This window comes from Ursus arctos, unplaced genomic scaffold, assembly GCF_023065955.2.
Source record: "Ursus arctos isolate Adak ecotype North America unplaced genomic scaffold, UrsArc2.0 scaffold_14, whole genome shotgun sequence".
Classification (NCBI taxonomy): domain Eukaryota; kingdom Metazoa; phylum Chordata; class Mammalia; order Carnivora; family Ursidae; genus Ursus; species Ursus arctos.
In genome coordinates this window covers 233,338-251,449 of record NW_026622808.1, presented here as the reverse complement: position 1 = coordinate 251,449, position 18,112 = coordinate 233,338, and the positions used below count along the sequence as shown (strand labels likewise).

Sequence of the window (18,112 nt, the reverse complement as noted above, 5' to 3'; positions counted from 1 at the left end):
TTTCTGGCTGTCCAGGCCCAGGTAACACTCACCCAGGAAGGGGCTTTTCTGCCTTTACCCTGTTTAACTTAGGTCTAGAGCTCCGTAGTCTGTGGTATATGAAAATACAAGCAGACGAGCTTAGTGTGTGAACGCCTGTACTCCCTAACTTCTTCATGCCAGTGGATGTGGCTTCTAGCCTAAGGTCATGTTTCAGGTCACTTCCCTGTCAGTTAAGAGAGTAGACACGACGGTGAGTGCCTACTTTTCTGTTAGGCGGTGCACTCGCACTTCTAGACCTTGTGTGATCTGTGGTTTCTATTCGAGGGGGGCTATCTCGCCTTCTTCCTTTTCTGACCTCACTCTCTCTTTGTGACTTGTCCTACTTTCTGCTGTAGCTCACAGTGATGCTGGGCTGTCCCTTCTATGTATGAGCTGATTTCCAAATGCTAGAAATTGTGAGCTAGATCCCCCCCCACTCCCTTTTTATACCATCAATCTTGCCTTCCCAGTTCTATCTGAAACTTGAGTTAAGCATTTCAGTATAAAATGCAAAATTTGTATACATATTAAAGTTCTTCTTCTATGCCGTTTTCAAAGAAAACTGACCCCTTCTGACCTTGTTTTACATAGGAGATGTATTTCCTAATCTGGAAATGTGGCCAGTCAGGACACAATTCCTTTCTTCCACTTTGAAGCTGTCTGTTTGCTTGGAGAATGCCCCCGGACACCACAGCAAGGCGGTAGCGCTGAGTTACCTCCGTGTCTTGCTCTCTTGGCCATCCTCACTGCCGACGGTGAGACACGGAGGAGCTGACCCAGCTAGCACTCAGAGACGGGAGAGGCCTAGCGGCCCAGGGGCCTGGCAGTATGGCCCCGTGCACTGAAGAGTGGAATCAAAGGGGGAAAGTCTTTAAGAATTTTGAGAAACTCCCAGAAAGTTGGGATTGTCAATATGACCAGCTTTACCTGGTCAGGTAAGTGACCTGAATACCTACCCTGAAACTGAGCATAATGCTCTCAGATAAATGGCTTGCTCTGGAATGTCTTTTCCCACCATCATCATCCTGAGTTAGCTGGGCACAACTGGTGCTGATTTCTAATTGACTTTGCATTCCGATTCTGTTAACGACTTGCCAGACTGAATGCAGATGTGCGCTCTCCCCACAGAAAGCCGGCCCGTGGGCCGAGGATGGACCCCATTAACCTGCTGCCATATTTGCCGCAGGCAAAGTGGTCCCCAGGGCCAGGAGACCAAGGCTGGCATGCGATGTTGTGTCAGGTGCACAAGGAATCCCAGAAGTGTACAAGACGGTGTGTAGTTCTCTCTCTTTTCTTCGTGTCCTAGATTGCTGGCTTGGGTTGTAAAAAGGTGCATGAAAATGCAGTTTGTTGGGAGCTGTCATTGTCTTCACGGGGTGAACCTTACTAGGTGGGTTTGTTTTCATCCTGCTCCTCCCTGGGTGTGAAAAAAGGAGGCAGGGACATTTGGGCACTTGTCTGTGCTCTCCTTGCTGTCTTGGCCTCAGTGACTCACGGTGGCCACATTTTCTGACACGTACCTTGGCATATGGGATCCTGACTTCTGACAAAGTCAGGGTTTCTTTTTTCCTATTTGTTAGTGTCATTAAACCAAAGGGTTTATGAAGGTATAAAAACTAAACTCCAGCAAGGTCTATGTTTAATGAATTTCCTTCATTTGGAAGAAACCAGTTTTCATAAACCAGGGACTCTTTCAGACAACCTTGGAAAGCTGACTGCTGTGAAACTAATTCCCGGGCCAGGAGTTTTTAGTTAGTTCTGGGTCATGATGATGCCAATGGCAACTACATTTACTGAGCGCTTACACTTTTCTAGGGACTGCGCACACATTTCCATGTATTAATTCAGCTGACCTCACAACAGACCTGTGAGGTGGACCATCATATACCCTCATTTTACAGATGAGGATACTGAGGCCCAGAGTGGGGAGGTCCTTTACCCAGGCTGGTGAGTAAGTGACTGAGCCAGGATGTGAACCCAGCCAGGCTGACTCGAGGGGTCACCCTTGTAACCCCTGCACTGCTGTCACTTTGCCACAGTTAGTGTTTTCCATGTGGTCTCTGCAGCCTCTGAATTTTGAGGGGCAACAGGCTGCATATTGGTACATGACACCCCTGTAGCCTTCAGTGGAGTTCTGGCTCAGCTCCAGGTTGAAGGTCTGAAATGGGCAGACTCCACAAGGCTCTGGTCTCCAGGAGCCTGTGGAGGAGTGCGCAGAGCTGTTTCCCCCAGCTCACCTAATGGAGCTCTGCACCCCCACCCAGGGGCTGAGGCTTGTTGTCCCTTCATGAGTCCCTTCTTCAACTCCCTGGTCATCCTGGGCAGTAGCCAGGCCCTGTGTAATTCTGGGCCAAGCAGGGTGGTCTGCCTTGGGATCTGCCTGGTATAAGGATCTGGGCTTGCAGTGGGATAAAGCTCTTCCTAGACAGCCGTCCTGCTGGGTTGAAAGCTCCCTACCCCCAAGTTCATTACATGAAGGTTCTGAGCTATAATTACCTTGGGGCCTACCTGTGTTTTCTGTCAATTGCTGTAATTTTCTGGTAAATCTACACTAACAAACTGGCAGTCATCCCTGCCCCCCAGAATTCACCTCTCCCACCCCTGGGAAATACTCATACACCCTGCAGGCTTCAGGGGCTGAGCCCTGTGAAGGCCCCCAGGCAATACCTGCAGACCCACAGACCTGCGGAGGTACCAGTCCCTGCTCCGCACCGATCTCAGTACTCCCAGCGGCCAGACGAAGGGTCCACGGACTCTTAACATTTCCCCTGAGGCTCGGCCTCGCCTGCAGGCTAGAACACCTGGCCTCAGCTTCCAGTTGTGGGCAGGGGGTGGTGCCAGTAGTACCCGGGGAAAGAGCTTGGCACTTGAGAAGCCACTTTAATTGCCAGTTCACCCGAGTGTAGGCTTGGCACAATGGCGGGTGAGAGGGAAATGTAACCACTTAGCACACAGCCGTTGGGGACTTTTCAGAAGTGGATTAAGTGGGCTTGATGGGAAACAGTCATTTTTACAGATGTTTGTCTAAGAATATTAATTTTTTATGGTGACCAAGAAATTGGATATATTTAGAAAGGCAGATGAAAAAGTAAACTAAATACTAAACTAGTTGAGTTGGCGGTTCAAGTCTGAGCAGAACCCTTTTGCAGTCAAGCAGTTTACCCTAGATCAGGACAGCTGACCCTGATCCTGAGGTTCACGATCAAAGCAGCTCAGCTCATCTGTGTTGGGCTTCAGTGGGTTCCTGGCTTCGCGGTACCCACAGAGTTGATGTTGTCTTGGGAATGGAAGCAGAAATATTTTTTTAAATATATGGAGTGAAGGACATGGGACGTTCAGCAGGTGAGTGAGGGTTTTACATACTTACTCCCAATCTGATGAAGAGTTGAAAGCATTAGGCTGGTATGAGCCTATGCTCCTAATATCTTAGTCCTGGAGGAGAAGTGTGGGTGGTGGGCCTTCTGTGTAATAGACTCAGCCCACTTGTCAAGTAGCTTTACAGGGCATTTCTTTCAAAGTGACAGACACGGTGTTGCTCCTCACTGGCTCCTCCTTGACCTTCCTCTAATCCTGTGTCTCCCTCCTCTCTCAGCTGCTTAGGGCATGGGGGCTTGGGTAAGTGACAAGGAATCAAGGAAGCTTGGAGGAGTAAGGAAATTTGGGCAGTCGTGAAAGGAACGGATCCCAAGAATTGACTGCCACTGTTGCCCAGACACTCCTGTAGCCTCCTGATTTCCTGTGGCTGGCCGTGGCTCCCCGGCAAATGCTAGGGAGAACACGCCACAGTGCGTGGCAGGGCATTCCGCTTCACAGCCTGAGTCTGTGGCAAAGGGCAGCTCCCCTCTGTGCTGAGTTCCCTTTGGGTGTCTGTGAGGCCTGTGGCCAGGAGGACATTTGTGGGCCATCGCAGACGCCATCCAGGGTACACCCCACCCAGAAACATCCATCTGCTTAGGGAGGGGTAGAAGGATTGGTATGGTGTTCTTTTTTCCTTTTTAAAAAACGTTTTCTAGTTACACAAATAGGGGTTGAGAATGATAATGGGTGTACTTACGTCCCCCTAAATAGGTTTCTGAAGGAGAATCGGGGAGTGTGGCCATGCCAGAGCCTCCTGTCACACTCACGGGTAACTGGGTCCCGTGCTGAATGACTCTTTCAGCTTGTTCTGGGGTCGCTGTGCGCCTCTGAGAGGCATCGCAAGGTCTGTGGCTTTGCTGTCTGCTCATGTCAGTCAGAGTGAGCGGAAACAGGTTCCACCGTGCTGCGCAGTCGGCATAGAGCGCAGGGCCTTAGAAGGGTGGTTGCTGGGCTCAGCTGAAGTCCTCACGAGAGAGATCTGGGCTCTGTATCAGTCTGGGCGGGAGGGGGGCTGGCAAGGCCCTTGAGTTTTCCTGTTTTGTCACAAATTCGTTTGATTTGGGCTTCTTTAGGAAGAGTCTGCTGAAGGTGAGGGTCATGGACTTTCTCACGTCTACGGCCATCCTGCCGCTGCTGTTTGGCTGCGTGGGAATCTTCAGCGTCTTCAAGCTGCTGCAGCGGATGCGCATGAAGGCCTACCTGCGGAACGCCGTGGTGGTCATTACCGGCGCTACCTCGGGCCTGGGGCGAGGTGGGTCCTGCGGGCGGTGCTGTGGGGGCGGGCGGAGGGGCCAGGGAACTTGACCCAGACAACAGGAGCAGCGCCTCCGCCGCTCGGGTGCAAGTAAGTGAAGCAGGCTAGGTGACTCGGGAACAAGAGTGTGTCCACTTGGAAAAGGCAAGAACTTAAGTGCGGTGAGAAATGGCCCCTGACTTTCATCGGCATCAGTGTTGGGAGGCGAAAGCCATGAGGAAGACTGTGGCAAACTGGACACTCCGTGTCTCACGTAAGGGGCCGCCTTACTCCGCTCCAGCTGGTTGTGGAAATTGGGGTTTTTATGTGAAGGCTCCCAATTGTCAAATACGGCAACTAACTTAAAAAACATTTTTACCTCTGTGAGGGCCAAACAAAGCATGCGTTTTCCTGGATTCAGCGAGCAACCCCAGTTCATGGCCTTGGTGTCCCCTTCCCCTCACCTTCCTCTCCCCGGGACTGTGCCTCCAGCTCTACCCTGAGCGTGGCCCTGGCAGGTCGAGAACAGACTAAGTGATACTTCAGATACTCAGTTCTTCAAGTTAGTTCCGTCTAATTTGTTGAACACGTTGAGCCTCTGGGTCCCAGGGGTTGTATGCTGGCCCAGAGTCAGCCACCACCCCCGGCCTCACACAGATGAGTTTGTAGAGCTGCCATCACTTCCCTTCCACACACACACATTGACTTTGGCAGAGTGTGAGCGGCACACGCAGGCATATCTCACGGAGCTTCCTCCTTCTCGGCATCTGTACACGTCCCACACCACCCCAGCCCGTCGTCCACGCTGGCGCTCGGTGCCACGGAAGAAGGCTGAGCGGCACGCAGAACTGCGGTAAACCCACCGGTGCTGCATCTTTTGGTTGGGAGTAGCACAGCTGGCGGTGACCGAGCAGCTCCCGTTTGGGAGGCTCCAGACCAAGTGCTGGGACAAACCAAGGAAAGCAGGGTCCCTTCCCTCAGCGAGGTCACAGTCCGATGGAGAGCGGCCAGGACTTATCTCAGGATATTGACGCTTCAGTAATGGGTGTTCCCATCCAGGCCCAGTAGGGGGATGTGCTGGCTTGCACTTTATCCCTCCGAATCCTCACAGCCAAGATGCAGACTTGCCCTAGGACTTCTAGGGTCAAACCCCAGGTATGACTGCAGGACTCAAGTCTTCTCTTCCCTCTGGGGGAGAGGACCAGGGAAAGGAAAGCACAGGCCAGCAAGGAGGGCATTGCCGACAAGCACAGAGCCGGGAGCAGCGTGCTCATGCAGGGCTGGGAAGCACTTGCGTGTTGCAGGAACATAAAGGAACAGACGGGGCCTTGTGTGCAGAGGAAGTGGCTTGCAGTCGGCAGGAGGGAGCCTGGGAAAACATGGATTCATTTGTATGCCACTCTCATGTTTTAGGTGAGGTCTCTGCGGGTGAACCCTCGGCCTGTCATTAGATACCCAGAACCGCGTGGGGACAGCTGCCTCCAGGCCCTTTGCCATGGTCAGTCCTCTGACCTTACTCAGCTCCTATATATAGGGTAGTCAGCAGCCACTTCTCTTGATCTCAGAGAGAAGCATTTTTTTTTTTTTTTAAGTCCTTGAATAGTATTTGAGAGCTGGCTGGGGTGGTGACTTGCAGGTGCTCCAACATGTGAATGTTGAAGAAAGACACTGTCCTCTTGGTCATTCCACATTTCCTCTTCTGGAAACTAAGACTGTGAAGGGAATAGACAATGTAATTGAAAGAAAAACAAAACCTATTTGTGTGTGTGTATATATATATTTCTATCATATATTGGCCCAGCCATTTCCCAGATTCCAAATCACTCTGCTTATATGCAGCCCCGTTTCACATCTGAAGGACAAGAGTGCATGGATCTCTTTCCCCTCCAGCCAGATAAAATAGGAACAGGTTCTTCCCCAGCCGTGACAAGGACACCCGGCCCTGTGGTGGCCACCACGGAGGCGCTGCTGCACCTCAGCCTTTGGAGGAGGAAGGCTGTGAGTGGTCCTTGGTGGCTGTGCTCTGCCTGCCCTGTTGGCCGCTCTGAAAGCCTGGATCATGTGATAAGTCTTCAGACAGCTTTCTGTATTTCTCCTGTTTTGTCTCCTGTTTTGTATGTTTAAGCTACATGAGCTTATCCTTATAAAACAGTAAGACCATTGACTAAAGGAACAGAATGTTCTAGATACCCACTTTAGCCAGCTTAAGCCCTGAGGTCGTGAATAACTCTCTTGATTTAACAGGCAGGAGTGCCGGCAGTGCTGGAGAATCATCTGGCAGCCGTAGCTAGATAAATGGTACTTCGGGACTTTTTTCCTTTTTCCCTTGACCCTCCTGCCTCCCTGTGTCAGCTTTTTCAAGAAGTGAAAAAGGAATCCTTGCAATCTGTTGTTTTCATTTCTGTCACTCCCTACACAGACTTTAATTTCCTCCCTGTTTGGCTGTGCTAGTAAGCAAAGCTTAAGCAGAATGTACGTGACCATTTTCCAGAAGCTGTTTAGATACTCGTGCCTCTCCCCAGCTTTAGTTCTGCGCGTCTGCACTCTGGTGACACCTTACGAAATGTCCGTTGTGTCAGTCACGTCAGGATGAACTGGGGTGAGGAAGCCAGCCATGCCTGAGATTCCTCATCTTTGGGAATGATTTAGTAAACCACATGAGCCGCTCCAGCCTCAGGAATGCTGCTGTCTGGCTTTGCCGCTCTGCCGAGGAAACACAGCAAGGCGGGCTGCACCGGGGCTGAGACCCCGACCGGGCCATCCAGGCACAAGCAGAGCAGGGGCTGCACCTCTGTCTGGGTTTGTGCCCTTTGTCAGCATGAGCCAGAGAAGAAACCGACCAAAGCTTCAAGGAGGGTGATACACCACACCTGAAAGTGTCTTGATTTAGTCTACTTAGCACTGCCTTCCGGAAAACTCTGCCTGGAGACATGCCAGGAGGTGTTGGTCTGGGGATGGTACGTGAAAGCTGTAAGAGGAGCTAAAGGAGGAGCCGTCGAGTGAAGAGAGAGGGCTTTGCACCATGAGACAATCCAGACGTTAAAGAACATTCTCTCTGTTTTCCCAAAGGATGCTGGAATTTGTTCTCCCCTCCTGTTTTGAACCCTTCTAGCTTTTGCCACTTTTGTGGGGGAAGAGCTAGCAGACCAGTACACCCTGTCTGGACCCTACCTTGTCCTCTGCTCCTAGCCAGGAAGGGACAGGTTTGACCCCTCAACCGCTTGCACAGCTCCCGGGGCAGGCCTGTCCTTTCTCTGAGCTGGGGTACGAGGCACCACACGACTGCCTGAGCCTCTGAGATTCGGCCCAGGACACGGTGGCGCACTGGCTGCTCGGTCAGCTACGGGCGGAGGGGTCTGAGCAGAACTGCCCGTGGGTGTTTGAGGGAGACCAGCCCTCAGGTGTGGACAAGCAGTGCCTCTTTAAACCCTCAGGTTTCAGTTTCCACCAACAGTAAGGTTTTAGAACATTTTAAAAAGGCAGCTTAGAAATGTGAGAACAGTGAACACTTCTGTGGTGCTTTTTTCTATAGTACTTCTTCTCTATTGTATTGTATTGAGTTTTACTCATTCAGTCCCAGTGCTGTTTTTACCTGCATTCTATAGAAGAGGAAAGTGAGAAGCGCAGAGGTTATAACTTACCCAAGATCACAGAACCAGGAAGTGACTGAGGTCGGCGTTGCACGTAGGTGGTCGAGTTTGAGTCCAGTGCCTTGACCACTGGGCTGCAGTGCTTTTCACAAGCTGTATGTTTTCAGGGCACCGAACATTCAGTCAGGCCATGTCTGGGCTCAGAACAAGCAAGAAGCAAGAGACCCTCACCCTCCCTCTCCCCCACAGGTTAGCCCCGGTTCTGGAGGTCTCTCCTCCCTGCCCTTCCCCCTGGGCCTCAGGGGATTTGCCTGTGACCCTTGCTGGCTTCGTGCTCGAGATGCCGCCCCACCCTTCCTGGGATTTCGGCAGCAAAGCTTGCCACTACAGAGACCCCTCTGCTGTCTGGCGGGGGGAGCTGTGTTGATGTGACTCAGAGCTGCCTGCAGCCCTGTTCTCATCTTGGAGAGAAGCCAGGCCAGGGAGACGAAGTGGAGAAAAGGCCCTGCCAGCCCTGAGAGAGCCTGGTTCCTGCTGCCAGTGGCCCTGGGCAGCAACCACTCCTGTCCCTCCCAAGTCTTGGCCACTTAGCTCTTTTCTCTTAATTCTGGAGCTATCCCAGCAGCCTCCTGATAAATCTCTTTTTGCTTTGCCCCAGTGTGAGTCGGGTCTGTTTTCTTGCCACCAAAAGAACACTGACTAATAGAGGTACCCCGGTCTCACTTGATGTTACTGGGATGTTGGAGTGGGTTCAGCAGAGCCTGGTCTCCACCAGTCCCCTTCCTTCTCACCCAGTGGGAGGGAGCCTTTTAAACTGCAGCCTCCCTTGCTGAGCCTTCACTGTCGTAGGTACTCCGCACGCTTCAACTCTTCACGTTTGTTTGTCATTTCCCAGCCTGGTAAGGCTGTCAGACGCTCCAGTTTGTGTCCCGGATGTATCTGTGCATGGCCCCTCAGGTGCTTTGCAAACTCTGCTCCCTTAGCCTTGAGCCCTTTCCAGAGAAACAGCCTCCCAGGCCCCCCATCCCTTCTCAGCAGAGTCCTGCGCTCCCTGTGCTTGTACAGACCGTGTAAGCACGCCCCATAGATCTGTACCTGCCGCACTGAAGTGACTTGGGAAACAGCCTAGATTGGGCCAAAAAGCAGGCCTCAGCAGGCCACGGCCTCACCGTGGCTGGTGCTGCCTGATCATTGAGCACATTGCTTGACCTTTCTGAGCTTCCTCAGCTGTGAAAAAGGAAGTCATGCCCCCAGGGTTGTTCAGAGCTAAAGATCATGGAATGTTCCGAGCGTGGTACCTAACAAATCTGTCCACCGGTCCCAGCCTTCCTCTTGCCTTGGTGTCTGCCATACCACTGATACGAGCTCTCCTGGGGCAAGAGCGGGGCTCATTTGTCACTGGGGCCTTAACTCCTAGCTCCACGCCTGGTCCACAGCAGGGGCGGATGCGCACGTGTGCGGTGCATGAAGAAACAAATTCGTACTCTGAAACACGGAGTGAGTTTGGACTGACCTGCCCTGGGGAAGAAAGGCATTGAATTTCCTCAGCTGTCAAGGTTCTTTCTCCCTCCCTTAGAATGCGCCAGAGTCTTCTACACGGTGGGTGCCAAGCTGGTGCTCTGCGGCCGAAACCGGGAGGCCCTGGAAGAGCTCACCAAAGAACTTGCTTCTCTGGCCACCAAGGTGAGGCCAGGGGTATGTTTTCCGTGGGCCAGAGGTTCAGTCCATCCTCTGCAGGCATCTGAGGAGATAGTGGCCACTCCTGGGCCGCCGCACGTGCAGGGCATCCACATGGTCACTCTGCACCAGCGAAGGCGACAGGTCTCCATTGCCTGAGGAGGCAGGGCTGTCGCACGGTTCCTGTCTCACCTCTGCCACTTATTGGCACTGAGCTTAGGCAGTTGCCTCTGTGAATGCCTCCGCTCCCCCTTTACCTGGATAATACCTATTCATCTCTCTAGGGTGGGGAAATGGGGGAGGTTAGCCATGACTTCTAAAATTTTAATTGTGGAAAAATATAGATAACATAGTACTTACATGCATAAAACGGTATACATATAAATAAAATATACATATCCTAGTATGAATCATTTTAACCATTTATAGGTGAACAAGTCAGAGGCATTAAACACATTCAGAATGTGTATAACTATCACCACTTTCTATACTTACCCTCCCCAACAAAAATTCTGTACCTATTAACAGTAATTCAGTCTTCCTCCCCTCTCCCCAGTGCCTAGAAAGCTCTATTCATTCTACTGTCTTTCTATGTATTTGCCTATTCTAGATACCTTATATAAGTGGAAAATATTTGTCCTTCTATGTCCGGCTATTTCACTAAGCGTGATGTCTTCAAGGTTCATCCATATTTTAGCATGTACCAAAATTTCATTCCATTTCATGGCAGAGTAATATTCCAGTGTACGTATAGACCACATTTTGTTTATCCATTACTTTGTTCATGGACACTGGAGTTTCCACCTTTTGCCTATTGTGAATAAGTTGCAATGAACACAGTTGTACACATTATCTGTTTGAGTCCTGGCTTTCAGTTTTTGGAGATATACACCTAGGAGTGGAATGGCTGGTTCATAGGGTAGTTTTATGTATCACCTTTTGAAGAATTGTCATCTGTTTTCCACAGAAGCTGTACCATTTTACATTCCCACCACCAATGCGCAAGGGTTTTGCTTTCTCCACATTCTTGCCAACACTTGTTCTTTTCTGTTTGTTTTTCAATTGTACCCATCCTACGAGATGTAAAATGGTATCTCATTGTGGTTTTGAGTTGCATTTCCCTAATTACAAATGATGTTGAGCATCTCTTCCTGTGCTTAGCGACCATTTATATGTCTTCTTTGGAGAAATGTCTTTTCAAGTCCTTCTCCTGTTTTTTTGAATCAGGTTGGTTGTTTTTGTTGTTGAGTTTACTTCTCTATATATTCTGGATAGTAATCCTTTATCAGATCTGCGATTTGCAAATACTTTTTCTCATTCAGTAGATTGTCTTTTCACTTTCTTTTTCTTTTCTTTTTTTTTTTTTTTAAGATTTTATTTATTTATCTGACAGAGAGAGAGACAGCCAGGGAGAGAGGGAACACAAGCAGGGGGAGTGGGAGAGGAAGAAGCAGGCTCCTAGCGGAGGAGCCTGATGTGGGGCTCGATCCCAGAACACCAGGATCACACCCTGAGCCGAAGGCAGGCGCCTAACGACTGAGCCACCCAGGCACCCCTGTTTTTTCACTTTCTTGACAGCATCCCTTGATGCAGAAAAGTTTTACTTTTTTTTAAAGATTTTATTAGTAATTTGAGAGACAGCGTGCGTGCACGTGAGGAGGGGGAGGTGCAGAGGGAGAGAGAGAATCTCTAGCAGACTCCGCACTGAGCGCAGAGCCTGACGCGGGGCTCGAACTCACAACCCCGAGATCATGACCTGAGCCAAAACCAAGAGTCAGATGCCCAGCCAACTGAGCCATCGAAAAGTTTTTAATTTTGTTGAAGCCCAGTTTATTTTTTCTTTTGTTGACTGTACTTGTGGTGTCACATCCACGAGGTCGTTGCCCCATTAGATGTTATGAAGATTTTCTCCAGTGTTTTATTCTAAGAGTTCTGTAATTTTAACTCCCGACATTTAGGTCTTTGATCCACTTGACTTAATTTTTGTACACGGTGTTAGGTAAGGTTTCAAGTTCATTCTTTTTCATGTATATATCCAGTTTTCCCAGCACCATTTGTTGAAAAGATTGTTCTTTCCTGCTTGAATGGTCTTGGCACCCCTGTCAGTAGTCATTTGGCCATGTATGCGAACGTTTATTTCTGGGCTGTCCATCCTATTTCATTGGTCTGTGTGTCTGTCTTAATGCCAGTACCACACTGGTTGCTGTAGCTTTTCAGTAAGTTTTGAAATCAGGAAGTGTAAATCTTCCAACTGTGTTCCTTTTTTTTTCAATATTGTTTTGGTTTTGCAGGGACCTTTGAGATTCCGTATGGACTTTGGGACTTTGTTTCTGTTTCCTCCAAAGCATGCAATTATTTTGATAGGGATAGCATTGAATCTGTAGATCACTTTGGGTAGTATTGACTACTTAACAATGTTAAGTCTTCCAGTCCATGAACGTGAGATGTCTTTCCAAGTATTTAGGTTTTCTTTAATTTCTATCAGCAATGTTTTGTAGTGTTTAACATACAAATCTTTGACCTCTTTAGTTTTATTTATTCCTAAGTATTTAATTCTTTTAGCTGCTATTTTAAGTGGATTTGCTTTCCTAATTTTCTTTTCAGATTATTCATTGCTGGTGTATAGAAACATAGCTGATGAGTGTGTGTGTTTTTCTGGTACCTTGCAGCTCTGCTGAACTGACTTACATTAGCTCTAATGGTTTTCTCTGGATTCCTCAGGATTTTCTACATATGGGATCATGTCATCTTTGAACAGTTTTACCTTTTCCTTTCCAATTTGGGTGCTTTTTATTACTCGTTCTTGTGTAAGTGCTCTGATTAGAACCCTAGTACTGTGTTGAGTACCTACAGTGAAAGCAAGCATCCTTGTCTTGTTCTTGGTCATAGGGAGAACACATCCTGTCTAACGCCACTGAACGTATATTAGGTGTAGGTTTTTCATAAATATCCTTTACCATGTTGAGGACTTTCCCCTCCATTCCTGGTTTTCTGGACAGAGTAATGCTGGCCTCAGAATGAGTTAAGAAGTGTTCTCTCTTTCCTCAGGTTTTTGGAAGAGTATGAGAAGTGTTGGTGTTAATTCTTCTTTAAAGGTTGGTAAAATTCACCAGTGAAGCCATCTGGTGGCTGACATTTATTTGTTGGGAGGTTTTAGGTTATTGCTTCAATCTCTGCTGAGATTTTTCTATTTCTTCTTGACTCAGATAATTCGTATATTTCGAGGAACTTGTTCAATTCTTCTAGGTTATCTTATTTGTGGGCGTACAATTATATTATATTAATTGTATTATAACCTTTTTTTTTTTATCTAGGGAGGGACCCACTCCATCCTCTCTTTCTTTGTCTAGCTAATGGTTTCTCAATTTTGTCGATCTTTTCAAAGAACCAACTTTTGGTTTCATGATTTTCTTTATTTCTGCTCTCTATTTTATCTCCTCTCTAATCTTTATTATTTCCTTCCTCTGCTAGCTTTTTGTTAGTTTACTCTGTTCTAGTTCCCTAGGGTGTAAAGTTATATTATTGATTTGAAATCTTTTTTTATTTTTTAAATGTAGGCATCTATAGGGATAAATTTCCCTCTTACCACTGCTTTCACTGCATCGCATAAGTTTGGGTATGTTGCGTATTTGTTTTCATTTCTAATTTCCCTTGTTATGTCTTTTATGAGTCGGTTGTTCTTTAAGAGGGTTTGTTTAATTTCCACTGGTTTTCCAGTTTACCTTCTGTTACTGATTTCTAGCTTCATCACACTGTGGTTGAAGAAGACGCTTTAAATGATAGCTGTCTTTCAATCTGCTAACATTTGTTTTCTGGCCTAACATGTGGTCTATCCTGGAGAATGTTCCACATGTGCTTGAGAAGAATGTGTGTTGTGCTATCGTTGGGTGGGATGTTCTATATGCATCTTTTCGGTCCTCTTGGTTTATAGTATTCAGTCATCTGTTTGTAATTGATCTTCTGATTGGTTGTTCTGTCCACTCTTAAAAATGGAGTATTGAAAGATCACAATATTATTATAGAACTGTCTATTTCCCCCTTCAATTCTGTTGATTTTTGCTTCATATATTTTGAGGGTCTATTATTAGGTACATAAATATTTATACTAACTATTACATTTTTTGCTGTAATGAATACCTTTTTATTATTATGGGCTTACCTTGTTTTATTGTGCTTTACTTTATTGTGCTTCGCCGATATGGTGTATTTTACCAATTGAAGGTTTTTGTGCCAAGTGTGTATTGATCTAGTCTATCAGTGCTATTTTTCCAACAGCATTTGCCCACTTCATGTCTCTGTGTCGTGTTTCTGTGTCACATTTTGGTAATTCTCAAAATATTTCAAACTTTTCCATTCTTATTAATTCGTTATGGTGATCTGTGATCAGTGATTACAACTCACTGAAAGTTCAGATGATGGTTCCCATTTTTTAGCAATATTTTTAAATTAAGATATATATGTTGTTTTGTTAGACATAAAGCTATTGCACACTAATGGACTACAATATAGTGTAAGCATAACTTCTATATCTACTGGGAAACCAAAAAATTCCTCTGGCTTGCTTTATTGAGATATTTGCTGTACTGTGGTGGTCTGAAACCCAACCTGCAATGTCTCTGAGGTATGCTTGCATATAATGTCCTTTTTGTCTCTTGTAACCTTTTTTGATTTAAAGCCTATTCTGACATGAGTACAGCCACTCCAGCTCTCATTGGTTATTATTTACATGAAATAACCTTTTTTCATCCTTTCACTTTCAACATGTTGTATCTTCGGATCTAAAATGAGTCTCTTAAACACAGCATATAGTTGGATTTTTTAAAAAATTGGAGCTATCAATCGGTGTTTTGATGAGAGAGTTTTATTTGAACTAATTACTAGTAAGGAGGAAATTCCACCATTTTGCTATTTGTTTTCTGTATGCTTTATTGCTTTTTTTTGTCCCTCTTTTCCTGCATTACTGTCTTCTTCTGTGTTTGCTTGGTTTTTGTAGTGAAATGTTTTTGATTTCCTTCTCATTTCCTCATGTGCATATGCTGTAGCTATTGTTTTGTGGTTTCTAAGGGGATTCATAGGATACAAAAATTCTGCTTTACAGCTCTGTCCTCCCCCATTTCTGTTATTCGTATAGAGGTTACATCTTCATACAGTGCTTGGCCCATTAACAGATTAATAATAATTTTTAAACACATTTGTCTTTTAAATTTATGTAGGAAGTAAAAAGTGGAGTTACAAACCAAAATTACAATAATAGTAGCTTTTATAATTGCCCGTGTTTTTACTTTCCCAGATATCTTTATTTCTTATATGGCTTCAAGTTACACCACCCTCCACCTTACTTTCATTTCAAACCTGAAGGACTCCCTTTAGCATTTCTTGCAGAGCAGGTCTAGTGGTAACTAGCTCCTTCAGCTTTTGTTCATCTGGGAATCTTAATTTCTCCCTCATTTTTGAAGGAAAGTTGTGCCAGATACAGAATTCTTGGTTGGCAGTTTTTTCTTTCAGCCCTTTTAATTTATCAACCCACTGTCTTCTGGCCTCCAAGGTTTCTGATGAGACATCAGCTCATCATCTTACTGAGAATTCCTTTTATGTTAGAGTAGGTCTCTCTTGATGTCTTCAGAAATCATTCTCTCTCTCTCTTTTTTTTTTTTTTTTTTGTTTTTTTTGACAGTTTGATTGTAATGTGTCTTCATGTGGGCCTCTGAATTTATCCAACTTGGTTTTGAGCTTCTTGGATGTGTAGATTCATGTCTTTCATTAAGTTTGGGACGTTTTCATCAATTATTTATTCAGATATTCTTTCCACCCCTCTCTCTGTCTCTTCTCCTTCTCAGATTCCCACAGTGTATTTATTGGTCCACTTGATGGTGTCCCACAGGTCCCTTAGGCTCTGTTTACTTTTCCTCATTCTTTTTTCTTATTTCAGACTCAGTAATTTCAGTTGTCCTCTCTTCCATTCCACTGATTCACACCTCTGCTTGCTCAAATGTGCTTTGTATACTTGTAGTGTATTTTCCATTTCAGAAGTTGTACTTTGAGCTCCAGAATTTTCTTATAATTTCTGTTTCTTTGATGGCATTTAATGATACTCATTTTGTTTATACATCAATTTTCTGCCTTTTTCCGTGTCTTCCTTTAGCACTTTAGTATATTTTCTGGGGATTTATTTATGTTTTTGATTATCAAAACAACAGGTTTAACTCCTTTGAATCCATTGTAAACCATTTTAGCCACTGGTGGTGAAAATAATGCAACTTGCCTCCATACCACGCCTCAGTGATCCACCACCAGAACACAACCGTGAGTTTTAGAAGACAAGGTTCTTATTGCCTATCTTGGCTTCCTCACGCTGCCCCAGAGGTGTGGGTTGTCTTTCCTACAGCTTCTTGCCACAGGGATGCAGGGATGGGGGATGAAAACTTAACCACCAAGGTGATGGCTAGAATTGACCAAAATTATCTATAATTTGCCAGCCAAGCACTGCCCTGGAAGCTGCAAGGATTCAGATGGACTCCAGAGTTCCAAAATTGTTGCTTCAGAGAGTTTCTGCCAGTACAACGTCCAGGTGGAAAGACAGATTCCTGGCACTTCCTATTCTGCCATCTTCTCTGATTTCACACTTCCACATCTCCTTTTAATCTCTTGTTAAACTCACGTCCACTGGGAAGCCCTGTAAGTTAGATGGCTCGGTTATTCATTCCTCTAGCATCTTATACTTCTTCATGATATTCTTTACAGTTATAGAATTTGTCTTCCTCACTAGACAGTATATGCTTCTGGAAGACAGGAGCCATGTTTGTCTTGCTTTCTGCCTGTCCCCAGTGCCTGGCACATAGGAGTTATATAAAAAAAATGTTTCATGAACAAATGAACAAAAGGAACAACCTGAGAAGGATACCCCCTGTCAGGAGGGGCACTGTTTAATGTCATGGTGATGTACAGCACGGTGCTGGCACAAGGCAGTGATGGGAGCCTGGCTGTGTAGTCATTTTCAGTTTAGGGGTAAAGTCACCCAGGTCAAGTGTGAGCACCAGAGGTAGGAACCTCCAGGCCACATTGCTTGGGAAGAGAGGTGCTAGAGCCTGTGTCAGGTCACACCCGGTAGGCCACTCCCGGCACTCTGAAAAGCAGGGACATGTGGCTCACATGCCTGTCACTCAAGGTGCATTTGATTTCTGTCGCATTTGACCAGGTGCAGACACACAAGCCTTACATGGTGACCTTTGACCTCGCAGACCCTGGGGCCATCGTCACAGCGACAGCTGAGATCCTGCAGTGCTTCGGCCACGTGGATGTGCTCATCAACAACGCCGGCATCAGCTACCGGGGCGCCATCGTGGACACCACCACGGACGTGGATAAGAAAGTCATGGAGACAAACTACTTTGGCCCAGTTGCTCTAACAAAAGGTAACAGTCCTGAATTAAAAGGAAAAAAAGAGCACTGTAGGCTGGCATTCTTTTTACTTTACTTGATTTCTTTTTAGCTAGATGTTGCCCGTCTCCATCTGTTTTACCCCGAAATAGGTGCTGTCATTACAGCTTGGGTGTTTGTTTTCTCTGGGCTTTCATTTGCATTTTCTTTATCTGCTTTCTAGCCTTAAATCAAGATGTTCTCCTCAGCGACAGCTTTATTTGTATAGTGTTGCCTCCATTTCCTCTTCATGGTGTTTGGAAGCGCACACAAAGTGGGGACATTTTTGTGGCCAGCCACAGATACCAGTCAAGGGGAGAGGGTCTCCCTAGAAAAGGGGACCGAGCTGACTGTTCCTAGTGATTAGGCTTCTGCCTGCCTCCCTCCTTGCCTCCTTCTGCTCCTTCCTCCTGCTGGCGGTCTGTTGGACGCAGGCGGCCTGAGAGTTCCAACCAGCCTGGCACTCCCCACTCAGAAGCTTTCCCCGTTTGCCTCCCTGGCTCTGACTACATATGATAAGCGAGGTCACCTCCTGTCAGCGTGTCTGCAGTGACCAGAAGAAAAGTCCTCCTCTAAAGCCTCTGCTGTCTTTCTTTAGCGCTCCTGCCCTCCATGATCAAAAGGCGACAAGGCCACATTGTTGCCATCAGCAGCATCCAGGGCAAAATCAGCATTCCCTTCCGATCAGCATGTGAGTACTCCCGTCTCCCTCCCCCAAGCGCTTTTGCTTATTGTTTTCTCGTGATTATCAAAATAGCACGTTTAGTATGCAGAATTCAGACATGAGAGAAAGATTCCACACACAGCGTGAGGGGAC

The 18,112-nt window shown here is 46.7% G+C and overlaps 1 protein-coding gene across 9 annotated transcripts in view; it reads left to right on the top strand.

Moving 5' to 3' along the window:
- The window catches only part of DHRS7B (dehydrogenase/reductase 7B), a 56,099-nt gene that overhangs the window by 31,516 nt on the left and 6,471 nt on the right, over positions 1-18,112 (top strand). For 3 of the 9 annotated variants that reach the window (XM_026521188.4, XM_026521191.4, XM_026521190.4), the window contains exons 2-5: positions 4,452-4,630; positions 9,779-9,885; positions 17,075-17,291; positions 17,894-17,986. In XM_026521188.4, coding sequence (XP_026376973.3) covers positions 4,452-4,630; positions 9,779-9,885; positions 17,075-17,291; positions 17,894-17,986 — 596 coding nt within the window. Of the gene's footprint in view, positions 1-612; positions 957-1,149; positions 1,294-4,451; positions 4,631-9,778; positions 9,886-12,927; positions 12,975-16,112; positions 16,183-16,355; positions 16,448-17,074; positions 17,292-17,893; positions 17,987-18,112 lie in introns of all 9 variants that reach the window. The other 6 variants (XM_057311256.1, XM_057311257.1, XM_044391828.3 and 3 more) reach the window with 4 other exon arrangements.